Source organism: Pseudophryne corroboree, chromosome 1 (assembly GCF_028390025.1).
Source record: "Pseudophryne corroboree isolate aPseCor3 chromosome 1, aPseCor3.hap2, whole genome shotgun sequence".
Classification (NCBI taxonomy): Eukaryota; Metazoa; Chordata; class Amphibia; order Anura; family Myobatrachidae; genus Pseudophryne; species Pseudophryne corroboree.
The window spans coordinates 6853456-6876206 of NC_086444.1; the positions used below are offsets into that span (position 1 = coordinate 6853456).

Here is a 22751-nt window from a genome sequence, read left to right on the forward strand (position 1 = left end):
CCCCATTTATCTCTCACAATTGTATCTGTCTCCGAGCTTTGATGAATACCCCCCCGTAGTGTTTATTTTTTATATTTTGCTGACTTCTATCATTTTCTCATCATTATTGAATAGAACATATACGGCACACATTAATGGAATATTCTGACAGTCTGCCCTCCATCATTCCCCCTCCTGGGTCTCACCCACACACAGAAACTCTCTCTGTGCTGTACCGAGACGCACGTTCACACATCACTGCCCCCGGGCTCAGGCGCCCTCAGTAACTGGTTTCTGCTTTTCTCTGCACTTCCTCTAATGATGCTCCCAGTATAACAGCTGGAGGTTACTGAGCACTCATGGCTGTGGTGTACGCTGATCTGAGGTTTGCCAGATCTTCCCACAAGACAGGTCAGTACCTAAGTGTGGCCGCTGGGAATGGTGACTGGGATTAGCTAATGGTGCTGGGTTTTCTGAGTGGGGAGATGGGGCGTCCTCACGGTGGGAATGTGCACAGTCTGGGGTCGTCGTACAGACCCGGGTAAGATTTGGGCTGTGAGAAGGACGCAGAAGGAACAAAGAGAATACTGCGTGGATGAATAAGCCTCAGGGAGACTGGACTGATTGCAAGGATCCGCTAAAAGGGCGGCGCACTCTCTCTCCTATTCCCGGCATCCGCCTGGGCACTGACTGAGGTGCGGACCAAATGTAATAAGCCCCAATTTCACAAAAGTGCTGATATTTGGGTGATTTTGCCTTGGGCTTTTAAAGCGGCAATTTTTCTGAACGCAATTGGTGCTTTAAATCCGGTTGCAAAATCACCCAAAAAATTCAGCACTTTCGCAGAACTGGGGCTTATTACATTTGGTCCGCCTCTGAGTCAGATGGACTCTATGCTGAGTCTCTATGCTGATGACACTCAAATCTATCTTTCCTCTCCAGACCTCTCCCCTGCTCTCCTCACTCCTATCTCCAGCTGTCTCTCTGCTACCTCTTCCTGGATGTCCCAGCGCTTTCTTACACCTAACATGTCTAAGACTGAGCTGATCATCTTCCCTTCCTCCCGCATAACCTCACCTCCTACAATCTCATTATCTATTGATGGCACTACTATCTCCTCTAGCCCCCAAGTGCGCTGTCTTGGAGTAATCCTTGACTCCTCCCTCTCCTTCAAACCACACATTCAGCACCTCTCACACACCTGCCGCTTCCATCTAAAAAATATTTCCAGGATCAGACCCTTTCTCACCCAGGATGCTACTAAGACTCTTATCCACTCACTGGTCATCTCCAGACTGGACTACTGTAATCTCCTCCTGACTGGCATTCCTGACACATACCTCTCTCCACTCCAATCTATCCTCAATGCTGCTGCCCGGCTCATCTCCCTCACCAGACGCACTACGTCCACCTCTCCTCTCTTACTAGACCTTCACTGGCTCCCCTTCCCTTTCAGAATCCATTTCAAGCTTCTCACACTCGCTTACAAAGCCCTCACCCACTCCTCGCCCATCTACATCTCTGATCTTATCTCCCTTTAATCTCCCACCCGTCCTCTTCGCTCTGCTAATGCACGCCGACTCTCCTGCCTACAGATTACTTCCTCCCACTCCTACCGCCAAGATTTTTCACGTGCTGCACCAATTCTCTTTCCCTACCTCTCCCCCTCAGACTCTCCACCTCTCTACAAAACTTCAAACGGGCTCTCAAGACCCACTTCTTCACCAAACCCTGCCAAATCTCATCCTAACCCTCTGTTCCACATTCTCTATGTATCCCATCTGTGTCACCCCTGTCTGTCTACCCCTCCCCTTTAGAATGTAAGCTCTCACGAGCAGGGCCCTCTTCCCTCATGTGCTTATCCTTTGTCTTACTTTAATAATCTTCAACTGTACCAACTCCAGCAGTCTTCTGCCACCTGATACTTATTCCAGTGTCATCTGCTGATGTAGCCATGTCTATATACCCTGTACTTGTCCTATACTGTCATCAGCTGCACCACATCCAGCAGTCTTCTGCCACCTGATACTTATTCCAGTGTCATCTGCTGATGTAGCCATGTCTATATACCCTGTACTTGTCCTATACTTTCATCACCTGCACCACATCCAGCAGTCTTCTGCCACCTGATACTTATTCCAGTGTCATCTGCTGATGTAGCTATGTCTATATACCCTGTACTTGTCCTATACTGTCATCACCTGCACCACATCCAGCAGTCTTCTGCCACCTGATACTTATTCCAGTGTCATCTGCTGATGTAGTTATGTCTATATACCCTGTACTTATCCTATACTGTCATCAGCTGCACCACATCCAGCAGTCTTCTGCCACCTGATACTTATTCCATTGTCATCTGCTGATGTAACTATGTCTATATACCCTGTACTTGTCCTATACTGTCATCAGCTGTACCACATCCAGCAGTCTTCTGCCACCTGATACTTATTCCAGTGTCATCTGCTGATGTAACTATGTCCATATACCCTGTACTTGTCCTATACTGTCATCACCTGCACCACATCCAGCAGTCTTCTGCCACCTGATACTTATTCCAGTGTCATCTGCTGATGTATCCATGTCTACATACCCTGTACTTGTCCTATATTGTCATCAGCTGCACCAAATCCAGCAGTCTTCTGCCACCTGATACTTATTCCAGTGTCATCTGCTGATGTAACTATGTCTATATACCCTGTACTTGTCCTATATTGTCATCAGCTGCACCACATCCAGCAGTCTTCTGCCACCTGATACTTATTCCAGTGTTATCTGCTGATGTAGCTATGTCTATATACCCTGTACTTGTCCTATATTGTCATCAGCTGCACCACATCCAGCAGTCTTCTGCCACCTGATACTTATTCCAGTGTCATCTGCTGATGCAACTATGTCTATATACCCTGTACTTGTCCTATACTGTCATCACCTGCACCACATCCAGCAGTCTTCTGCCACCTGATACTTATTCCAGTGTCATCTGCTGATGTAGCCATGTCTATATACCCTGTACTTGTCCTATACTTTCATCACCTGCACCACATCCAGCAGTCTTCTGCCACCTGATACTTATTCCAGTGTCATCTGCTGATGTAGCTATGTCTATATACCCTGTACTTATTCTATACTGTCATCAGCTGCACCACATCCAGCAGTCTTCTGCCACCTGATACTTATTCCAGTGTCATCTGCTGATGTAACTATGTCCATATACCCTGTACTTGTCCTATACTGTCATCACCTGCACCACATCCAGCAGTCTTCTGCCACCTGATACTTATTCCAGTGTCATCTGCTGATGTATCCATGTCTACATACCCTGTACTTGTCCTATATTGTCATCAGCTGCACCAAATCCAGCAGTCTTCTGCCACCTGATATTTATTCCAGTGTCATCTGCTGATGTAACTATGTCTATATACCCTGTACTTGTCCTATATTGTCATCAGCTGCACCACATCCAGCAGTCTTCTGCCACCTGATACTTATTCCAGTGTTATCTGCTGATGTAGCTATGTCTATATACCCTGTACTTGTCCTATATTGTCATCAGCTGCACCACATCCAGCTGTCTTCTGCCACCTGATACTTATTCCAGTGTCATCTGCTGATGTAACTATGTCTATATACCCTGTACTTGTCCTATACTGTCATCAGCTGCACCACATCCAGCAGTCTTCTGCCACCTGATACTTATTCCAGTGTCATCTGCTGATGTAACTATGTTTATTTACCCTGTACTTGTCCTATATTGTCATCACCTGCACCAAATCCATCAGTCTTCTGCCACCTGATACTTATTCCAGTGTCATCTGCTGATGTAACTAACTATGTCTATATACCCTGTACTTGTCCTATACTGTCATCAGCTGCACCACATCCAGCAGTCTTCTGCCACCTGATACTTATTCCAGTGTCATCTGCTGATGTAGCCATGTCTATATACCCTGTACTTGTCCTATACTTTCATCACCTGCACCACATCCAGCAGTCTTCTGCCACCTGATACTTATTCCAGTGTCATCTGCTGATGTAGCTATGTCTATATACCCTGTACTTATCCTATACTGTCATCAGCTGCACCACATCCAGCAGTCTTCTGCCACCTGATACTTATTCCAGTGTCATCTGCTGATGTAACTATGTCCATATACCCTGTACTTGTCCTATACTGTCATCACCTGCACCACATCCAGCAGTCTTCTGCCACCTGATACTTATTCCAGTGTCATCTGCTGATGTATCCATGTCTACATACCCTGTACTTGTCCTATATTGTCATCAGCTGCACCAAATCCAGCGGTCTTCTGCCACCTGATACTTATTCCAGTGTCATCTGCTGATGTAACTATGTCTATATACCCTGTACTTGTCCTATATTGTCATCAGCTGCACCACATCCAGCAGTCTTCTGCCACCTGATACTTATTCCAGTGTTATCTGCTGATGTAGCTATGTCTATATACCCTGTACTTGTCCTATATTGTCATCAGCTGCACCACATCCAGCAGTCTTCTGCCACCTGATACTTATTCCAGTGTCATCTGCTGATGTAACTATGTCTATATACCCTGTACTTGTCCTATACTGTCATCAGCTGCACCACATCCAGCAGTCTTCTGCCACCTGATACTTATTCCAGTGTCATCTGCTGATGTAACTAACTATGTCTATATACCCTGTACTTGTCCTATACTGTCATCAGCTGCACCACATCCAGCAGTCTTCTGCCACCTGATACTTATTCCAGTGTAATCTGCTGATGTAACTATGTTTATTTACCCTGTACTTGTCCTATACTGTCATCAACTGTAAGTTGCTGTTTTCCTGTTTGATTATTTGTTTATGTGCTCTGTAATTGCGTGCTGTGGAACCCTTGTGGCCCCATATAAATAAAGGATAATAATAATAATAATGGATGCAGGGATACTACCTACACCTAGCACTATCTACAGTATTACTCTTGGCCAGGGAAGGTTTCCCTCCTTTACATCAGTGGGTATTGCTGCAAATCAGGCCCTCTGTGGCGTGGACTCGGTTTGGGGAGACTGAACGGGGTCACTTTGTATGTTGTTGTAAGAACGCAGATTTATTTCCTTCTTTGAGCTAAAGAGCAGATTTGGGAAGGAATATGGACAGAAGTATATAAATGTGTGATGCACAGATAGTGTAGCGGTCAGCATTACTGCCTCACATCACTGAGGTCATGGGTTCAGTTCCCACCATGGCCTTAACTGTGTGGAGTTTGTATATTCTCCCCATAATTGTGTGGGTTTCCTCCGGGTACTCCGGTAACCTCCCACAATCCAAAAATATTCTGGTAGGGTAATTGTCTCCAAAAACGTATAACGGAGGTTATGTTTGAAAACACCCTTCTCATCTATTAGGTATGTCAGCCCAGGTGTCGGCAATGGGAACATAATGGGATGTTTGGGAACAGAGAGTTTTGATTGGGTTAATTGGGTCAGTAATGTCCTCTTCTCCAAGCATCTGCCCCCCACACGTTTACCATTAATATACCACCTGTGAGACCTCGGATACTGAGCGGAGTCAGATACATGAAATAACTGTAGTGTTTTGGGCACATGCCTTAGACAGGGAAATTCCTGATGGGCCACCTTCCAGCCTCCTGGGCATTGCTGGTGCATCTCCTCCTCTGCAGCGTGACCAAGGGGAGCTTACACGGCCAGTTCCAGGGGGAGGTGACTGGGCTGGTTCCGCACCCAGCGCTGCTCCCTACACTTACCTGTAACAATAGAACAAATCATTTCTGCAATTATAGGGATTTTCCTCCTACTGTAGGACACGACCCAACTAATGCATAACAATATGGCCCACTGGAGCTGTGGGCAGCGCCAGGTAACCAACTCCCTGACACAGTAGCTATCTGTCCTTGGTTTGGCCATGAAGAGACCATCCTCTCTACAGACACTACAGGTGACAGAGCAATCCAGCAACGGCAAATGGATAAACATTGGTACCCTTGGTATTTTTCCATTAATTGTTGAAAACTTTGAGAAGATCGTTCACAATGCCCCAAACATATAAATATTATTTTATTATTATTTAATATCCTGTTACTGTATATACTAACTACTGCTCAGTGGTAGTCCCATCTTGTACAGTCTGACAGTGCCCCCTGTAGTACCAAGTTATGGCATGGTCCCCTAGCCCTGGTCTCTGCCAGTCTGACAGTGCCCCCTGTAGTACTAAGTTATGGCATGGTCCCCTAGCCCTGGCCTCTCCCACTCTGGCAGTGCCCCCTGTAGTACCAAGCTATGGCATGGCCCCCTTAGTCCTGGTCTCTCCCAGTCTGACAGCGCCCCCTGTAGTACCAAGCTATGGCATGGTCCCCTATCCCTGGTCTCTCCCAGTCTGACAGTGCCCCCTGTAGTAGCCAGCTATGGCATGTTACCCTAGCCCTGGTCTCTGCCAGTCTGGCAGTGCCCCCTGTAGTACCAAGTTATGGCATGGTCCCCTAGCCCTGGTCTCTGCCAGTCTGGCAGTGCCCCTTGTAGTAGTCAGCTATGGCATGGCCCCCTAGTCCTGGCCTCTCCCAGTCTGGCAGTGCCCCCTGTAGTACCAAGCTATGGCATGGCCCCTTAGTCCTGGCCTCTCCCAGTCTGGCAGTGCCACCTGTAGTACCAAGCTATGGCATGGCCCCCTAGTCCTGGTCTCTGCCAGTCTGACAGTGCTTATGTAGTACCAAGCTATGGCATGGCCCCCTAGCCCTGGTCTATCCCAGTCTGGCAGTGCCCCTGTAGTAGCCACCCATGGCATGCCCCCCTAGCCCTGGTCTCTCCCAGTCTGACAGTGCCCCCTGTAGTAGCCAGCTATGGCATGGTCCCCTAGCCCTGGTCTCTCCCAGTCTGACAGTGCCCCCTGTAGTAGCCAGCTATGGCATGGTCCCCTAGCCCTGGTCTCTGCCAGTCTGACAGTGCCCCCTGTAGTAGCCAGCTATGGCATGGTCCCCTAGCCCTGGTCTCTCCCAGTCTGACAGTGCCCCCTGTAGTAGCCATCTATGGCATGGTCCCCTAGCCCAGGTCTCTTCGAGTCTGGCAGCGCCCCCTGTAGTATCCAGCTATGGCATGCCCCCCTAGCCCTGGTCTCTGCCAGTCTGACAGTGCCCACTGTAGTAACAAGCTATGGCATTTTCCCCTAGCCCTGGTCTCTGCCAGTCTGACAGTGCCCACTGTAGTAACAAGCTATGGCATGCTCCCCTAGCCCTGGTCTCTGCCAGTCTGACAGCGCCCCCTGTAGAAGCCAACTATGGCATGGTCCCCTAGCCCTGGTCTCTCCCAGTCTGACAGTGCCCCTGTAGTATCCAGCTATGGCATGTTCCCCTAGCCCTGGTCTCTGCCAGTCTGGCAGTGCCCCCTGTAGTACCAAGCTATGGCATGGCCCCCTATCCCTGGTCTCTGCCAGTCTGACAGTGCCCCCTGTAGTACCAAGCTATGGCATGGTCCCCTAGCCCTGGCCTCTCCCACTCTGGCAGTGCCCCCTGTAGTACCAAGCTATGGCATGGCCCCTTAGTCCTGGTCTCTCCCAGTCTGACAGCGCCCCCTGTAGTACCAAGCTATGGCATGGTCCCCTATCCCTGGTCTCTCCCAGTCTGACAGTGCCCCCTGTAGTAGCCAGCTATGGCATGTTACCCTAGCCCTGGTCTCTGCCAGTCTGGCAGTGCCCCCTGTAGTACCAAGTTATGGCATGGTCCCCTAGCCCTGGTCTCTGCCAGTCTGGCAGTGCCCCTTGTAGTAGTCAGCTATGGCATGGCCCCCTAGTCCTGGCCTCTCCCAGTCTGGCAGTGCCCCCTGTAGTACCAAGCTATGGCATGGCCCCTTAGTCCTGGCCTCTCCCAGTCTGGCAGTGCCACCTGTAGTACCAATCTATGGCATGGCCCCCTAGTCCTGGTCTCTGCCAGTCTGACAGTGCTTATGTAGTACCAAGCTATGGCATGGCCCCCTAGCCCTGGTCTATCCCAGTCTGGCAGTGCCCCTGTAGTAGCCACCCATGGCATGCCCCCCTAGCCCTGGTCTCTCCCAGTCTGACAGTGCCCCCTGTAGTAGCCAGCTATGGCATGGTCCCCTAGCCCTGGTCTCTCCCAGTCTGACAGTGCCCCCTGTAGTAGCCAGCTATGGCATGGTCCCCTAGCCGTGGTCTCTGCCAGTCTGACAGTGCCCCCTGTAGTAGCCAGCTATGGCATGGTCCCCTAGCCCTGGTCTCTCCCAGTCTGACAGTGCCCCCTGTAGTATCCAGCTATGGCATGGCCCCCTACCCCTGGTCTCTCCCAGTCTGACAGTGCCCCTGTAGTAGCCAGCTATGGCATGGCCCCCTATCCCTGGTCTCTCCCAGTGTGGCAGTGCCCCCTGTAGTAGCCAGCTATGGCATGGTCCCCTAGCCCTGGTCTCTCCCAGTCTGGAAGTGCCCCCTGTAGTAGCCACCCATGGCATGCCCCCCTAGCCCTGGTCTCTGCCAGTCTGACAGTGCCCCCTGTAGTAGCCATCTATGGCATGGTCCCCTAGCCCAGGTCTCTTCGAGTCTGGCAGCGCCCCCTGTAGTATCCAGCTATGGCATGCCCCCCTAGCCCTGGTCTCTGCCAGTCTGACAGTGCCCACTGTAGTAACAAGCTATGGCATTTTCCCCTAGCCCTGGTCTCTGCCAGTCTGACAGTGCCCACTGTAGTAACAAGCTATGGCATTTTCCCCTATCCCTGGTCTCTGCCAGTCTGACAGCGCCCCCTGTAGTAGCCAGCTATGGCATGGTCCCCTAGCCCTGGTGACTCCCAGTCTGACAGTGCCCCTGTAGTATCCAGCTATGGCATGTTCCCCTAGCCCTGGTCTCTGCCAGTCTGGCAGTGCCCCCTGTAGTACCAAGCTATGGCATGGCCCCCTATCCCTGGTCTCTGCCAGTCTGACAGTGCCCCCTGTAGTAGCCAGCTATGGCATGGTCCCCTAGCCCTGGTCTCTCCCAGTCTGACAGTGCCCCTGTAGTATCCAGCTATGGCATGTTCCCCTAGCCCTGGTCTCTGCCAGTCTGACAGTGCCCCCTGTAGTAGCCAGCTATGGCATGGCCCCCTACCCCTGGTCTCTCCCAGTCTGACAGTGCCCCTGTAGTAGCCAGCTATGGCATGGCCCCCTATCCCTGGTCTCTCCCAGTGTGGCAGTGCCCCCTGTAGTAGCCAGCTATGGCATGGTCCCCTAGCCCTGGTCTCTCCCAGTCTGGAAGTGCCCCCTGTAGTAGCCACCCATGGCATGCCCCCCTAGCCCTGGTCTCTGCCAGTCTGACAGTGCCCCCTGTAGTAGCCATCTATGGCATGGTCCCCTAGCCCAGGTCTCTTCGAGTCTGGCAGCGCCCCCTGTAGTATCCAGCTATGGCATGCCCCCCTAGCCCTGGTCTCTGCCAGTCTGACAGTGCCCACTGTAGTAACAAGCTATGGCATTTTCCCCTAGCCCTGGTCTCTGCCAGTCTGACAGCGCCCCCTGTAGTAACAAGCTATGGCATTTTCCCCTAGCCCTGGTCTCTGCCAGTCTGACAGCGCCCCCTGTAGTCTGGCTCCCATAACTAATGGAACAGGTGACCAACATTTCAAGGCCCAATCAGCCATTTCATCAGGGTGAGACATTGTCAATAAACCAGGATGCGCTCCTACAGCCAATTATTACCTGATGGCGTATTCACGCCCCCTGTGATACCACACCCCTTATCTGGGAGTACGCGTGCCTTAGTTGCATGTACATATAACTATTACCATTGCCATTACCCTATCATGGCGCCCCCCCCCCCCCCCCCTTTTTATTTTCTTCTGGATCCGCCCCTGGTAACTGGTGCAGGTGTATTATTAATGAGCGCAGGGCTGCAGGGCGTGTTGGGGTGATAGTGTCTCACTAACCCCACTAGCACTGCCTGTTATACTCCCGGCTCTAATATATTGTTTTAATGAGGTGTTTTTCTTTTGTTTTACTTTATTATGAATGTATTTACAGTATTTATCTGTAACTGTACAAAGCTCAAGCAACCCATTGCTCTCCATCTATAATGGAACTACAAGCCCCAGCATGCATTTGTATGGTTCTCCATAGAGATATATCAATCAAAGAGGGGTTGACACCAAAACTTTGGAGTTGGCTTTCAAGTTCCACTTTCCAGTATAGCCAGAGGAGCAGACAGGGTTCTATTCAATCAGGGGTGCAGGTGTCACCCCCACTGTGCACCATAGGGTATGGACAAGGGTCCCAGGGCAATACATCTACCCTTCCCTGCAGCCTCTAATGGGATTGTAACCCCCCCGCAAGGGCAAGACGGTGGTTTATGTAGAATTCCTTCTGCACTCACTCAGGGATGGACGGAGGGTCCGGGGTAACTCCTGTAAGAGTTGGAGCTATTGTGATGTTTACATGGAGGGGGATCACGGAGAACCCCTTACTGATAAGGAGTCAGACTCTAGAGGGAGGTAGAAGATTTATTTATTTTTATTTATTAGCAGTTTCTTATATAGCGCAGCATATTCCGTTGCGCTTCACAATTAGAACAACAATTATAGAACAAAACTGGGCAAAAACAGACAGACAGAGGTAGGAAGGCCCTGCTCGCAAGCTTACAATCTATAAGATGACTGATTTGCCTTGTGCCGCCCTCTCCCCTCATACTGACTGGCTACAAGGGGGCGCTGCTCCGATAAGACGTCAATGTAATTATTCCCCCAAGTTTCTGAAACTTAATAAAAGTAGTTTCACTGCCCAGCGCACATCAGGGGGTGGAACATCTGGCTGACATTCATTATATCGACACTATGCTTTTAGTGTAATTCTACCTCCCCCTCCCCCAACCTTAATGTAACTGGAACGCTAACCTCAGCCCGACACTATTCCTAGCCCTAATGCAAATGTCAATTTTATGATGCTGTCGACACTTATTATGTCAGCATTCTTACGATGTCAACATTTTGCAGATGATGACATTATCTATTTTTGCATATTTATGCAGACATGCTGCAACATAGTAATTACATTGGAGCTACACTTCCAACACTTATCTGAAGTGTATTAGAGAGAGTATACAGCGTACCGTGTGCATCTAATTACCAGTTTATTAATCCTGACTTCCTGGAGATATTCTCTGGGCGGCACACTTGTCTCTTACATAAGAGTGGGATATATAATTCTAGTAATGCTGATAAACCAATAACTGTTATTCAGGAACTCATGGGTCATGTATGAATACCGTCAGTGTCAGTATGACAATAATTATCCCTCAACATGCTCTAAGGCTGCAATAATTAACATATATAATTGTAATACCCCATGAAGTATTATGTCTGACAGTGTGCATCACGCTGCAGCGCAGGTGTTTGTGTAATTACACAACTGACAGACAGGAACGGATTTAGGGGGGGGGGGGGTGAAGGGGGCGACCACCCCCCGTAACACAGTCATAGCCACGCCCACTTTTGAGCTGAAGAGAGCTCTCCAGGGAGAGCCCGAGGCAGAACGCTGTGCTGCAGCCTATACCACAGCAGCACAGAGGAGCCAGGAGAGCAAGGGTTACAGAGCTTATGCCTCTTACTTGCTGGTGTGTGGGTACTAGTGCTAATAAATACAATTACCCCACAGCACAGTCACTTGTACATAGAACAATCACGAAGCACTATCTCAGTCTCACTCAAAAAGTTCAGTTTTTCAGGAATTGAGAGAGGAGGAGTTAGGATTGCAGATGGGAGGAGTTGGGACTGTAGAAGGAGGAGTCAAGATTAAACAGTAAACCGCTCCCCCTAAAAGAAAAGTCTTGATCCGTCCCTGCTGACAGACCACAACTCCCAGCAGCCTCAGCAGCTACTCAAGAGCGTAGGAGCAGGTCACATGACCAGTCAGGAAAGTGACAGTTGGAAGAAAGATGCAGTCAGTCAGGAGAGAGCTGGGGTACCTGAACTGTAGAGGAGAGCTGTGCAGTAAGGAGGCACACTGACGACGGCCATTCTGGAGAGCTGAGAGCAGGGTGTGAGGTGTGTCGTACCCACCTCGTGAACAAACGCTTACTGACTACTCCTTATAGACAGTAGAGGAGGACCAGGGGATGTGACTCCCTGTCATCAGTCTGGGGACAGCTGCACTCTGGGATTAGAGCAGCATACTCAGACTGTCAATGAGGGGCAGCCTGGAGGGACACATTGTGGAGCAGTGTGTGCTCTGAAGACGACAGACAGAGGAAGCCTCACACAGTACTGACACTTCACTGTACCTAAGTAAGAAGAAAGAGCCCAAGTGCTGTATAAGACATTACTGTACCGGAGACTCAGGAGTGTATCTCTTACAGACACTGCAATAACCTTCAGCTGGTGTATCATTGAGCTATAAATACCTTCCACAGCCAAACTAACTTAAGAAAGAGCAAAGGGACAATGAAATACTTCCTGCCTTAATTAGTTATTAAAGACTACGTCGTCTAATCACCCACATTATACCAATAATTGTGACATTCTGCGGCTGTCAGTAAGCTTCAGCTGCTCTTATTGTCGCTAATGGGGTAATCAAACACTTGGTACAATAATAGGAGTTATACAGCTTAAACTATAAATTGTGTCTCTCACCCACAAAGGAAAAGCCGGATTGTAGAAGTTACCTGATATCCTTCAGTAGCGACACTAGATTCATCACAAACCCGGGTTTGCACCGTACAAGGGTCATTCCGAGTTGATCGCTAGCTGAAAATGTTCGCTGCACTGCGATGATGCAAAAAAAGGCACTTCTGGCTGCAGAGTGATTGACAGGAAGTGGGCGTTTCTGGGTGTCAACTGACCGTTTTCAGGGAGTGGTAGAAAAAACGCAGGCGTGCCCGGAAAAACTCAGGCGTGGCTGGGCGAACGCAGGACGTGTTTGTGACGTCAAATCCGGAACTAAACAGTCTGAAGTGATCGCAAGCGCTGAGTAGGTCTGGAGCTACTCTGAAACTGCACAAAATTATTTTGCTGCCGCTCTGCGATCCTTTCGGTCGCACTACTGTTAAGCTAAAATACACTCCCAGAGGGCGGCGGCTTAGCATTTGCACGGCTGCTAAAAACAGCTAGCGAGTGAACAACTCGGAATGACCCCCAAGGTCTTCAGCAGAGCAATAACTAGTGAAACACCTTCTTCAGGTTCTGTCTTCCTCTTATAAATAATAAGCATCAGCTAGGTAGTCAGAAGTGTCAGCATCAACATTGGAAATACTTTCAGGATATTACGTCACCTATACTGATGTAGGATAAAACTACACAGGATAACATTCCGTATTAATCCCGACTTTGTGGGCGAATTATTAATTTATTTAGGGGGACATTTACTAAGCAGTGATAAGAGTGGAGAAGTAAGCCAGTGGAGAAGTTGCCCATGGCAACCAATCAGCACTGAAATAATATCTATAATTTGCATACTATAAAATGATACAGAGCTGCTGATTGGTTGATGGGGCAACTTCCCCACTGGCTCACTTCTCCGCTCTTATCACTGCTTAGTAAATGCCCCCCTTAATTACCTGAATAACAGAGTTAATACTTGTTACGGGAACTGGTGCCGTTCCTTTTGAGTTGGTCAGCCTGAGTGTAAGTAAATAAGTGTGAGAGCACTCCCAACCCTATAGAACTAGATGGAGATTACGTGTAGGATTATTATAATTGTCACTTGTTTGTGTAATTGTATAGGTAATGTGTAATGTTATTGTTAATGTATAAGGTTACACGTAATGTGATATTGCTAACTACCCGCATAAGGAGAACCAGAAGCGTCAAGGTGTTCCAGATTAATATACAATATTTTATTTTCTGTGTCATTACTGCGATGGGTTTCCGGGAACCACCAGCTTCTCTACTATGGACATGCAGAGTCACCAATCAGTGACCAACCCACACATGACCACCCACTAACACCCCAACAGGGTGTTACACAACCCGTGCTGATTACCAGAGTGTATCCATTGTCAGATACTAAAATGACTGCAGAGACGGTCGCGGGGGTGTGTGTGTGTGTGTGTGTGTGTGTGTGTGTGTGTGTGTCTGTGTGTGTGTGTGTGTGTGCCAACATCGTTAGAATGCTGTTGGGGGGGGGCATGGTCCGGAGAACTCAGGCTTGTCCAGTCCGTTGCTGGAGTGAGCCGCAGCGTCTCTGTGACATCACGCGCAACCGCTGCAACAGAGAAAGTGACGGGTAGCAACGTAACTTGTAGTGCAGAAGTAAGCGGTAATGCCGGACCCTCCCCCAAGCTAGCAGCTGCAGATTGGGCCACTTAGAACATGATATTCATAGAGCCCCCTCCTCTCGGGGTAAGGGGCTGTGGGCAGGGGTTACAGTGAGCCACAACGGGCTGGAACACAGTTACATCAGTTGTAGCTGGAGGCGGAATCTGCTTAGCATCCACTTGCACCCCTTACCCAGCTGCAGCAACAAAATATATACCGCACTCGTCACCTCCAACACCTCCTCTATACCCAGCCCTATAATACAGACCACACTCGTCACCTCCAACACCTCCTCTATACCCAGCCCTATAATACAGACCGCACTCGTCACCTCCAACACCTCCTCTATACCCAGCCCTATAATACAGACCGCACTCGTCACCTCCAACACCTCCTCTATACCCAGCCCTATAATACAGACCGCACTCGTCACCTCCCACACCTTCCCTATACCCGGCCCTATAATACAGACCACACTCGTCACCTCCCACACCTTCCCTATACCCGGCCATATAACACAGACCGCACTCATCACCTCCCACACCTTCCCTATACCCGGACCTATAATACAGACCACACTCGTCACCTCCAACACCTTCCCTATACCCGGCCATATAACACAGACCGCACTCATCACCTCACACACCTTCCCTATACCCGGCCCTATAACACAGACCGCACTCGTCACCTCCCACACCTTCCCTATACCCGGCCCTATAATACAGACCACACTCGTCACCTCCCACACCTTCTCTATACCCGGCCCTATAACACAGACCGCACTCGTCACCTCCCACACCTTCCCTATACCCGGCCCTATAATACAGACCACACTCGTCACCTCCAACACCTTCCCTATACCCGGCTCTATAATACAGACCGCACTCGTCACCTCCCACACCTTCCCTATACCCGGCCCTATAACACAGACCGCACTCGTCACCTCCCACACATTTCCTATACCCGGCCCTATAACACAGACCGCACTCGTCACCTCCCACACCTTCCCTATACCCGGCCCTATAATACAGACCACACTCGTCACCTCCCACACCTTCTCTATACCCGGCCCTATAACACAGACCGCACTCGTCACCTCCCACACCATCCCTATACCCGGCCCTATAATACAGACCACACTCGTCACCTCCCACACCTTCTCTATACCCGGCCCTATAACACAGACCGCACTCGTCACCTCCCACACCTTCCCTATAACCAGCCTTATAATACAGACCGCACTCGTCACCTCCCACACCTTCTCTATACCTGGCCCTATAACACAGATCGCCTCGTCACCTCCCCTATACCCGGCTCTATTATGCAGACCGCACTCGTCACCTCCAACACCTTCCCTATACCCAGCCCAATAATACAGACCGCACTCGTCACCTCCCACACCTCCTCTATACCCGGCCCTATAATACAGACCGCACTCGTCACCTCCCACACCTCCTCTATACCCGGCCCTATAATACAGATGGCACTCGTCACCTCCCCTATACCCGGCCCTATAATACAGACCACACTCGTCACCTCCACACCTTCCCTATACCCGGCCCTATAATATATACCGCACTCGTCACCTCCCACAACTTCTCTATACCCGGCCCTATAACAGAGACCACACTCGTCACCTCCCACACCTTCCCTATACCCGGCCCTATAATACAGACCGCACTTGTCACCTCCAACACCTTCCCTATACCCAGCCCTATAATACAGACCGCACTCGTCACCTCCCACATCTTCTCTATACCCGGCCCTATAATATATACCACACTCGTCATCTCCCACGCCTTCCCTATACCCAGCCCTATAATACAGACCGCACTCGTCACCTCCCACACCTTCCCTATACCCGGCCCTATAATACAGACCGCACTCGTCACCTTCCACACCTTCCCTATACCCGGCCCTATAATATATACCGCACTCGTCACCTCCCACGCCTTCCCTATACCCGGCCCTATAATACAGACCGCACTCGTCACCTCCCACACCTTCCCTATACCCGGCCCTATAATATATACCGCACTCGTCACCTCCCACACCTTCTCTATAACCAGCCTTATAATACAGACCGCAGTCGTCACCTTCCACACGTGCCCCATACCCGGCCCTATAATACAGACCACACTCATCATCTCCCACACGTGCCCCATACCCGGCCCTATAATACAAACCGCACTCGTCACCTCCCACACCTTCCCTATACCCAGCCCTATAATACAGACCGCACTCGTCACCTCCCACACGTGCCCCAAACCCGGCCCTATAATACAGACCACACTCATCACCTCCCACACGTGCCCCATACCCGGCCCTATAATACAGACCGCTCCTGGTACCTCACACACGTGCCCCATACCCGGCCCTATAATACAGACCACACCTGGCACCTCACACACCTGCCCCATACCAGGCCCTATAATACAGACCGCTCCTGGTACCTCACACAGCTGCCCCATACCCGGCCCTATAATATAGACAACATCTGGCACCTCCCACACCTGCCCCATACCCGGCCCTATAATACAGACCACACTCATCACCTCCCACACGTGCCCCATACCCGGCCCTATAATATAGACCGCACTCGTCACCTCCCACACCTGCCCCATACCCGGCCCTATAATACAGACCGCTCCTGGTACCTCACACACCTGCCCCATACCCGGCCCTATAATATAGACCACACCTGGCACCTCACACACCTGCCCCATACCCGGCTTTATAATACAGACCGCTCCTGGTACCTCACACAGCTGCCCCATACCCGGCCCTATAATACAGACCGCTCCTGGTACCTCACACAGCTGCCCCATACCCGGCCCTATAATATAGACCACATCTGGCACCTCCCACACCTGCCCCATACCAGGCCCTATAATATAGACCGTACCTGGCACCTCACACACCGGCCCTATAATACAGACCGCTCCTGGTACCTCACACAGCTGCCCCATACCCGGCCCTATAATACAGACCACTCCTGGTACCTCACACAGCTGCCCCATACCCGGCCCTATAATATAGACCACATCTGGCACCTCCCACACCTGCCCCATACCCGGCCCTATAATACAGACCGCTCCTGGTACCTCACACAGCTGCACCATACCCGGCCCTATAATATACACCGCGCCTGGCACCTCACACACCTTCCCTATACCCGACCCTATAATACAGACCGGACTCGTCACCTCCTACACCTGCCCCATACCCGGCCCTATAATATAGACTGCTCCTGGTACCTCACACAGCTGCCCCATACCCGGACCTACAATATAGACCGCACCTGACACCTTACACACCTGCCCTATACCTGGCCCTATAATATAGACCGCACCTGGCACCTCACACACCTGCCCCATAAACGGCCCTATAATATAGACCACACCTGGCGCCTCACACACCCCTCTGGTAACTCATACACCTGCTGATCTGTAATGGCAACCGCTCCCCGAAACCTCATACACCCGGAACCTGTCCTGCAGCTGTCTCAGCCTAAGCTCCCTTCCATGGCTAATTACATGCACGTCCTGCCAGGCTCCTAGTAGGAGGCCATTGCCATGTTACTGCTGCATGAACACCGGCCTGACTGGAAGACAGAGGAGGTCACCCAGGTGCAGGGGGCGGATATGGGGTATGTATGTGAGGAAACAGGGGGATTAGGGTGTGTGGCATTTTGTGTATAACTAGCACTACTGTGGGCATTGTGTATCAGTGGCATTACTACTGTGGGCATTGTGTATCAGTAGTACTACTACTGTGGGCATTGTGTATCAGTGGCACTACTACTGTGGGCATTGTGTATCAGTGGCACTACTACTGTGGGCATTGTGGATATTGTATATAAGGGGCTCTACATGCTGTGTAATGTGAATAAGAGGCTCTACATGCAGTGTAATTTGAATAAGGGGCTCTGCAAGTGGTGTAATGTGAATAATGAGCTCTGCATGCAGTATAATGTGAATAAGGGGCTCTACATGCAGTGTAATGTGAATAAGGGGCTCTACATGCAGTGTAATGTGAATAAGGGGCTCTACATGCGGTGTAATGTGAATAAGGGGCTCTACATGCAGTGTAATGTGAATAAGAAGCTCTACATGCGGTGTAATGTGAATAAGGGGCTATACAAGCAGTATAATTTGGGGCTCTACATGCAGTATAATGTGAATAAGGGGCTCTACATGCGGTGTAATGTGAATAAGGGGCTCTACATGCAGTGTAATGTGAATAAGGGGCTTTACATGCGGTATAATGTGAATAATGGGCACTACATGCGGTGTAATGTGAATAAGGGGCTCTACATGCAGTGTAATGTGAATAAGGGGCTCTACATGCAGTGTAATGTGAATAAGGGGCTCTACATGCAGTATAATGTGAATAAGGGTCTCTACATGCAGTGTAATGTGAATAAGGGACTCTACATGCAGTGTAATGTGAATCAGGGGGTCTACATGTGGTGTAATGTGAATAAGGGGCTCTACATGTGGTGTAATGTGAATAAGGGGCTCTACATGCAGTGTAATGTGAATAAGGGGCTTTACATGTGGTATAATGTGAATAAGATTGGTGATACTATTATGTGGCCATGACCCTTCCTTGTGAGACCACTTTTTTTACGCCTTCGGCATGCAGTTCCTTTATAGAGTATGGAAGCTGGGGTGTTAGTTTGTAGGGAGTCACCGTACACCCTAGCACCGTCCCTGGCTTTGCCTGATGGGGGGGGATATGCGGGTAGGTGGCAGAGGGAATGAGTTCCACCACCGGGATCAGTATGAAATACCTGCAATCAAAATCCCGACGGTCGAAATCCCGACAGCAATTGACCGATGGTCAAAATCCCGACATGGGCAAAATACCGACATGTCAAAATACCGACATGCGTTTTTCATAAATTTTTTTTGTATGTCGACATAGGACAACATGGACACCATATAAGTGTACCGCGTCCCCTCGCATGGCTCGCTGCGTTCGCCATGCTTTGGGCACACTATTATATTCCTCCTCTGGGTCCACTGGGATGGTAAAGTATGAACAAGTCGGTTTCAATGAAAAAAACTCATGAAAAACTCATGTCGGCATTTTGACCTGTCGGCATTTTACATTACGGTATTTTGTCCATGTCGGGATTTTGACCGTCTTTATTGATACTAAAAATATTTCTATAAATGTAATAATAGAAGTTATATTTTATTTTCATTTGCATGTATACATTCAGCCTTTCCCCTTTGGCTGATTCTCGGCCTGGGTTCTGTACATGCCGGCATGACGTTTATACATTGGTTATACGGCACTTGGCGTTTGTTGGGGAGAATAAGGAGAAAGTGAAACACAACAGACAGCGTTGTTTCCTCTGACACGGTCCGGCAGCCATGCTGGATCACACGGAAAGAGGATGTGAAAGTCAGTGTCTATCACAATGTCCCCTGAGCAAGTGTACAGATGCGTCCCCTCTTACACTGTGACCTCAGTCCTTTCCTCTCAGCGCACCAAGGGGATAATTCACACCTGATTGCTCGCTAGGAGTTTTTTGCAGTCCTGCGTTCGCATAGTCGCCGCCCATAGCGGAATGTATTTTAGCTGTGCAAGTGTACGAACGCACGTGTAGCAGAGCTGTACAAACAGATCAGTCTCTGCGCAGCCCAGGACTTACTCAGCCGCTGTGATCACATCAGCCTGTCCAGGACTGGAATTGGCGTCAGACACCCGCCCTGCAAATGCCTGGACACGCCTGCGTTTCTCCAGACACACCCTCTTCCTGTCAATCTCCCTGAGAACGCCCGTGCGATCAGATCTTTCGCACCATCCTGCCACTGACAGGCGATACGCTTTGTAACTGTGCGACGCGCCTGCGCATTGCGGTGCATGCGCAGTTTAGATCTGATCATCCGCTGTACGAAAACGCAGCCTAGCGATCAGGCCTGCATTAGCCTCCAAGTCTCGTCGTCTCACACGTATTTTTCAAAATAAGTGTCTTATCTGCTCAAATACAACCGGAAGCAACAAAAATAGACGTTTGTACATCTGGGTGTGATTGCGTCTGAGTCTGTATACAAAGTGCTATGATGCAGCGGCTTTATCTCGCGCCAAGTCCCGTTGTGTTTCATCGGCGGCTTTGTATGTGTTGCTGTGCCGGCACAGTCGCAGCCTGGCGTCACTAGTACTGTCTGGTGGCTGCTTGCGGCATCTGCAGTGACATTGAGATGTAAATGAAAAGGAAAAGTCTCTACGCTACACCGCTCGGAGAGGCTCAGTAGCGTCTCGCACCATATGATGTATTGACGCTAGATGTATACGGACACATCTTTATATGGGATCCGGTCAGGATCACGGCTGTCAGGATCGCAGAAGTCAGAATCCTGACACTATTTGGAATGCCAACATTAGAATCCTGAATAGGTTCTCCATCCCAGCGAATCCCGACAGCCATTATGCTGAACGAGAAGACACCAGCCCGCAGGAGAGATAATCTGCAGAGGTGGAGGGGGGGGGAAGGGGGGTTAGGTTTAATGGGATGCATTTAATTTGCTGGCTGTCGGGATCCCAGCGCAGCAATCTACCAAAAAGAGGGTGGGGCCTCTGCACCAACAGATCACGGCCACCACAGGGAAAAAAGATACATTCCTCCATATTAAGCCCCACATAATAATGCCCCCCTGCACCATATTATGCCACACACCACAATACCCTTGATACATTATGCCCTACAATAAGGTTTCTAATTACTTTTAAATTACCTGCTCGTTGCCAGGAGTTTCAAGCTCTGGGACAGGTGTCATGATCGTTGCCAGTGCGGTGTATTGCCAGTTTCCAGGGCGGTGTAATGCTAGTTGCCAGGGCGGTGTAGTGCCAGTTGCCAGGGCGGTGTAGTGCCAGTTGCCAGGGCGGTGTAATGCCAGTTGCCAGGGCTGTGTAATACTAGTTGCCAGGCTGTGTATAATGCCAGTTGCCAGGGCGGTGTAATGCCAGTTGCCAGGGTGGTGTAGTGCCAGTTGCCAGGGTGGTGTAGTGCCAGTTGCCAGGGCGGTGTAATGCCAGTTGCCAGGGCTGTGTAATGCCAGTTGCCAGGGTGGTGTAATGACAGTTTCCAGGGTGGTGTAATGCCAGTTGCCAGGGCGGTGTAATGCCAGTTGCCAGGGCGGTGTAGTGCCAGTTGCCAGGGCTGTGTAATGCCAGTTGCCAGGTCGGTGTAGTGCCAGTTGCCAGGGCGGTGTAATGCCAGTTGCCAGGGTGGTGTAATGCCAGTTGCCAGGGCAGTGTAGTGCCAGTTGCCAGGGCTGTGTAATGCCAGTTGCCAGGTCGGTGTAGTGCCAGTTGCCAGGGCGGTGTAGTGCTAGCTGTCAGGGCGGTGTAGTGCTAGTTGCCAGGGCGGTCTAATGCCAGTTGCCAGGACTGTGTGTAATGCCAGATTCCAGGGCGGTGTAGTGCCAGTTGCCAGGGCGGTGTAATGCTAGTTGCCATGGCGGTGTAATGCCAGTTGCAAGGGCTGTGTAATGCCAGTTGCCAGGGCTGTGTAATGCCAGTTGCCAGGACTGTGTGTAATGCCAGATTCCAGGGCGGTGTAGTGCCAGTTGCCAGGGCGGTGTAGTGCCAGTTGCCAGGGCGGTGTAATGCCAGTTGCCAGGGCGGTGTAATGCTAGTTGCCAGGGCGGTGTAATGCCAGTTGCCAGGGCGGTGTAATGCTAGTTGCCAGGGCGGTGTAATGCCAGTTGCCAGGGCTGTGTAATACTAGTTGCCAGGGCTGTGTAATGCCAGTTTCCGGGGCGGTGTAGTGCCAGTTTCCGGGGCGGTGTAGTGCCAGTTGCCAGGGCGGTCTAATGCCAGTTGCCAGGGCGGTGTAATACCAGTTGCCAGGGCGTTGTAGTGCCAGTTGCCAGGGCGGTGTAATGCCAGTTGCTAGGGCGGTGTAATACTAGTTGCCAGGGCGGTGTAATACTAGTTGCCAGGGCGTTGTAGTGCCAGTTGCCAGGGCGTTGTAGTGCCAGTTGCTAGGGCGGTGTAATACTAGTTGCCAGGGCGGTGTAATGCCAGTTGCCAGGGCGGTGTAATGCTAGTTCCCACGGCGATGTAATGCCAGTTGCCAGGGCGGTGTAATGCCAGTTGCCAGGGCGGTGTAATGCTAGTTGCCATGGCGGTGTAATGCCAGTTGCCAGGGCGGTCTAATGCCAGTTGCCAGGGCGGTGTAATACCAGTTGCCAGGGCATTGTAGTGCCAGTTGCCAGGGCGGTGTAGTGCCAGTTGCCAGGGCGGTGTAATGCCAGTTGCCAGGGCGGTGTAATGTCAGTTGCCAGGGCGGTGTAATGCCAGTTGCCAGGGCGGTGTAATGTCAGTTGCCAGGGCGGTGTAGTGCCAGTTGCCAGGCCTGTGTAATGCCAGTTGCCAGGGCGGTGTAGTGCCAGTTGCCAGGGTGGTGTAATGTCAGTTGCCAGGGCGATGTAGTGCCATTTGCCAGGGCGGTGTAGTGCCAGTTGCCAGGGCGGTGTAATGCCAGATGCCAGGGCGGTGTAGTCCTAGGTGCCAGGGCGGTGTAATGCCAGTCTCCGGGGCGGTGTAA

At 50.6% G+C, this 22751-nt stretch overlaps 1 protein-coding gene across 1 annotated transcript in view; it reads left to right on the forward strand.

Moving 5' to 3' along the window:
• The first annotated feature begins 280 nt into the window (after positions 1-280).
• Positions 281-22751, forward strand: part of LOC135053517 (C-type lectin domain family 4 member F-like) — a 235034-nt gene continuing 212563 nt past the window's right edge. The window contains exon 1 of the mRNA XM_063957486.1: positions 281-390. Coding sequence (XP_063813556.1) covers positions 339-390 — 52 coding nt within the window. The 5' untranslated portion in view covers positions 281-338. The remainder of the gene's footprint in view (positions 391-22751) is intronic.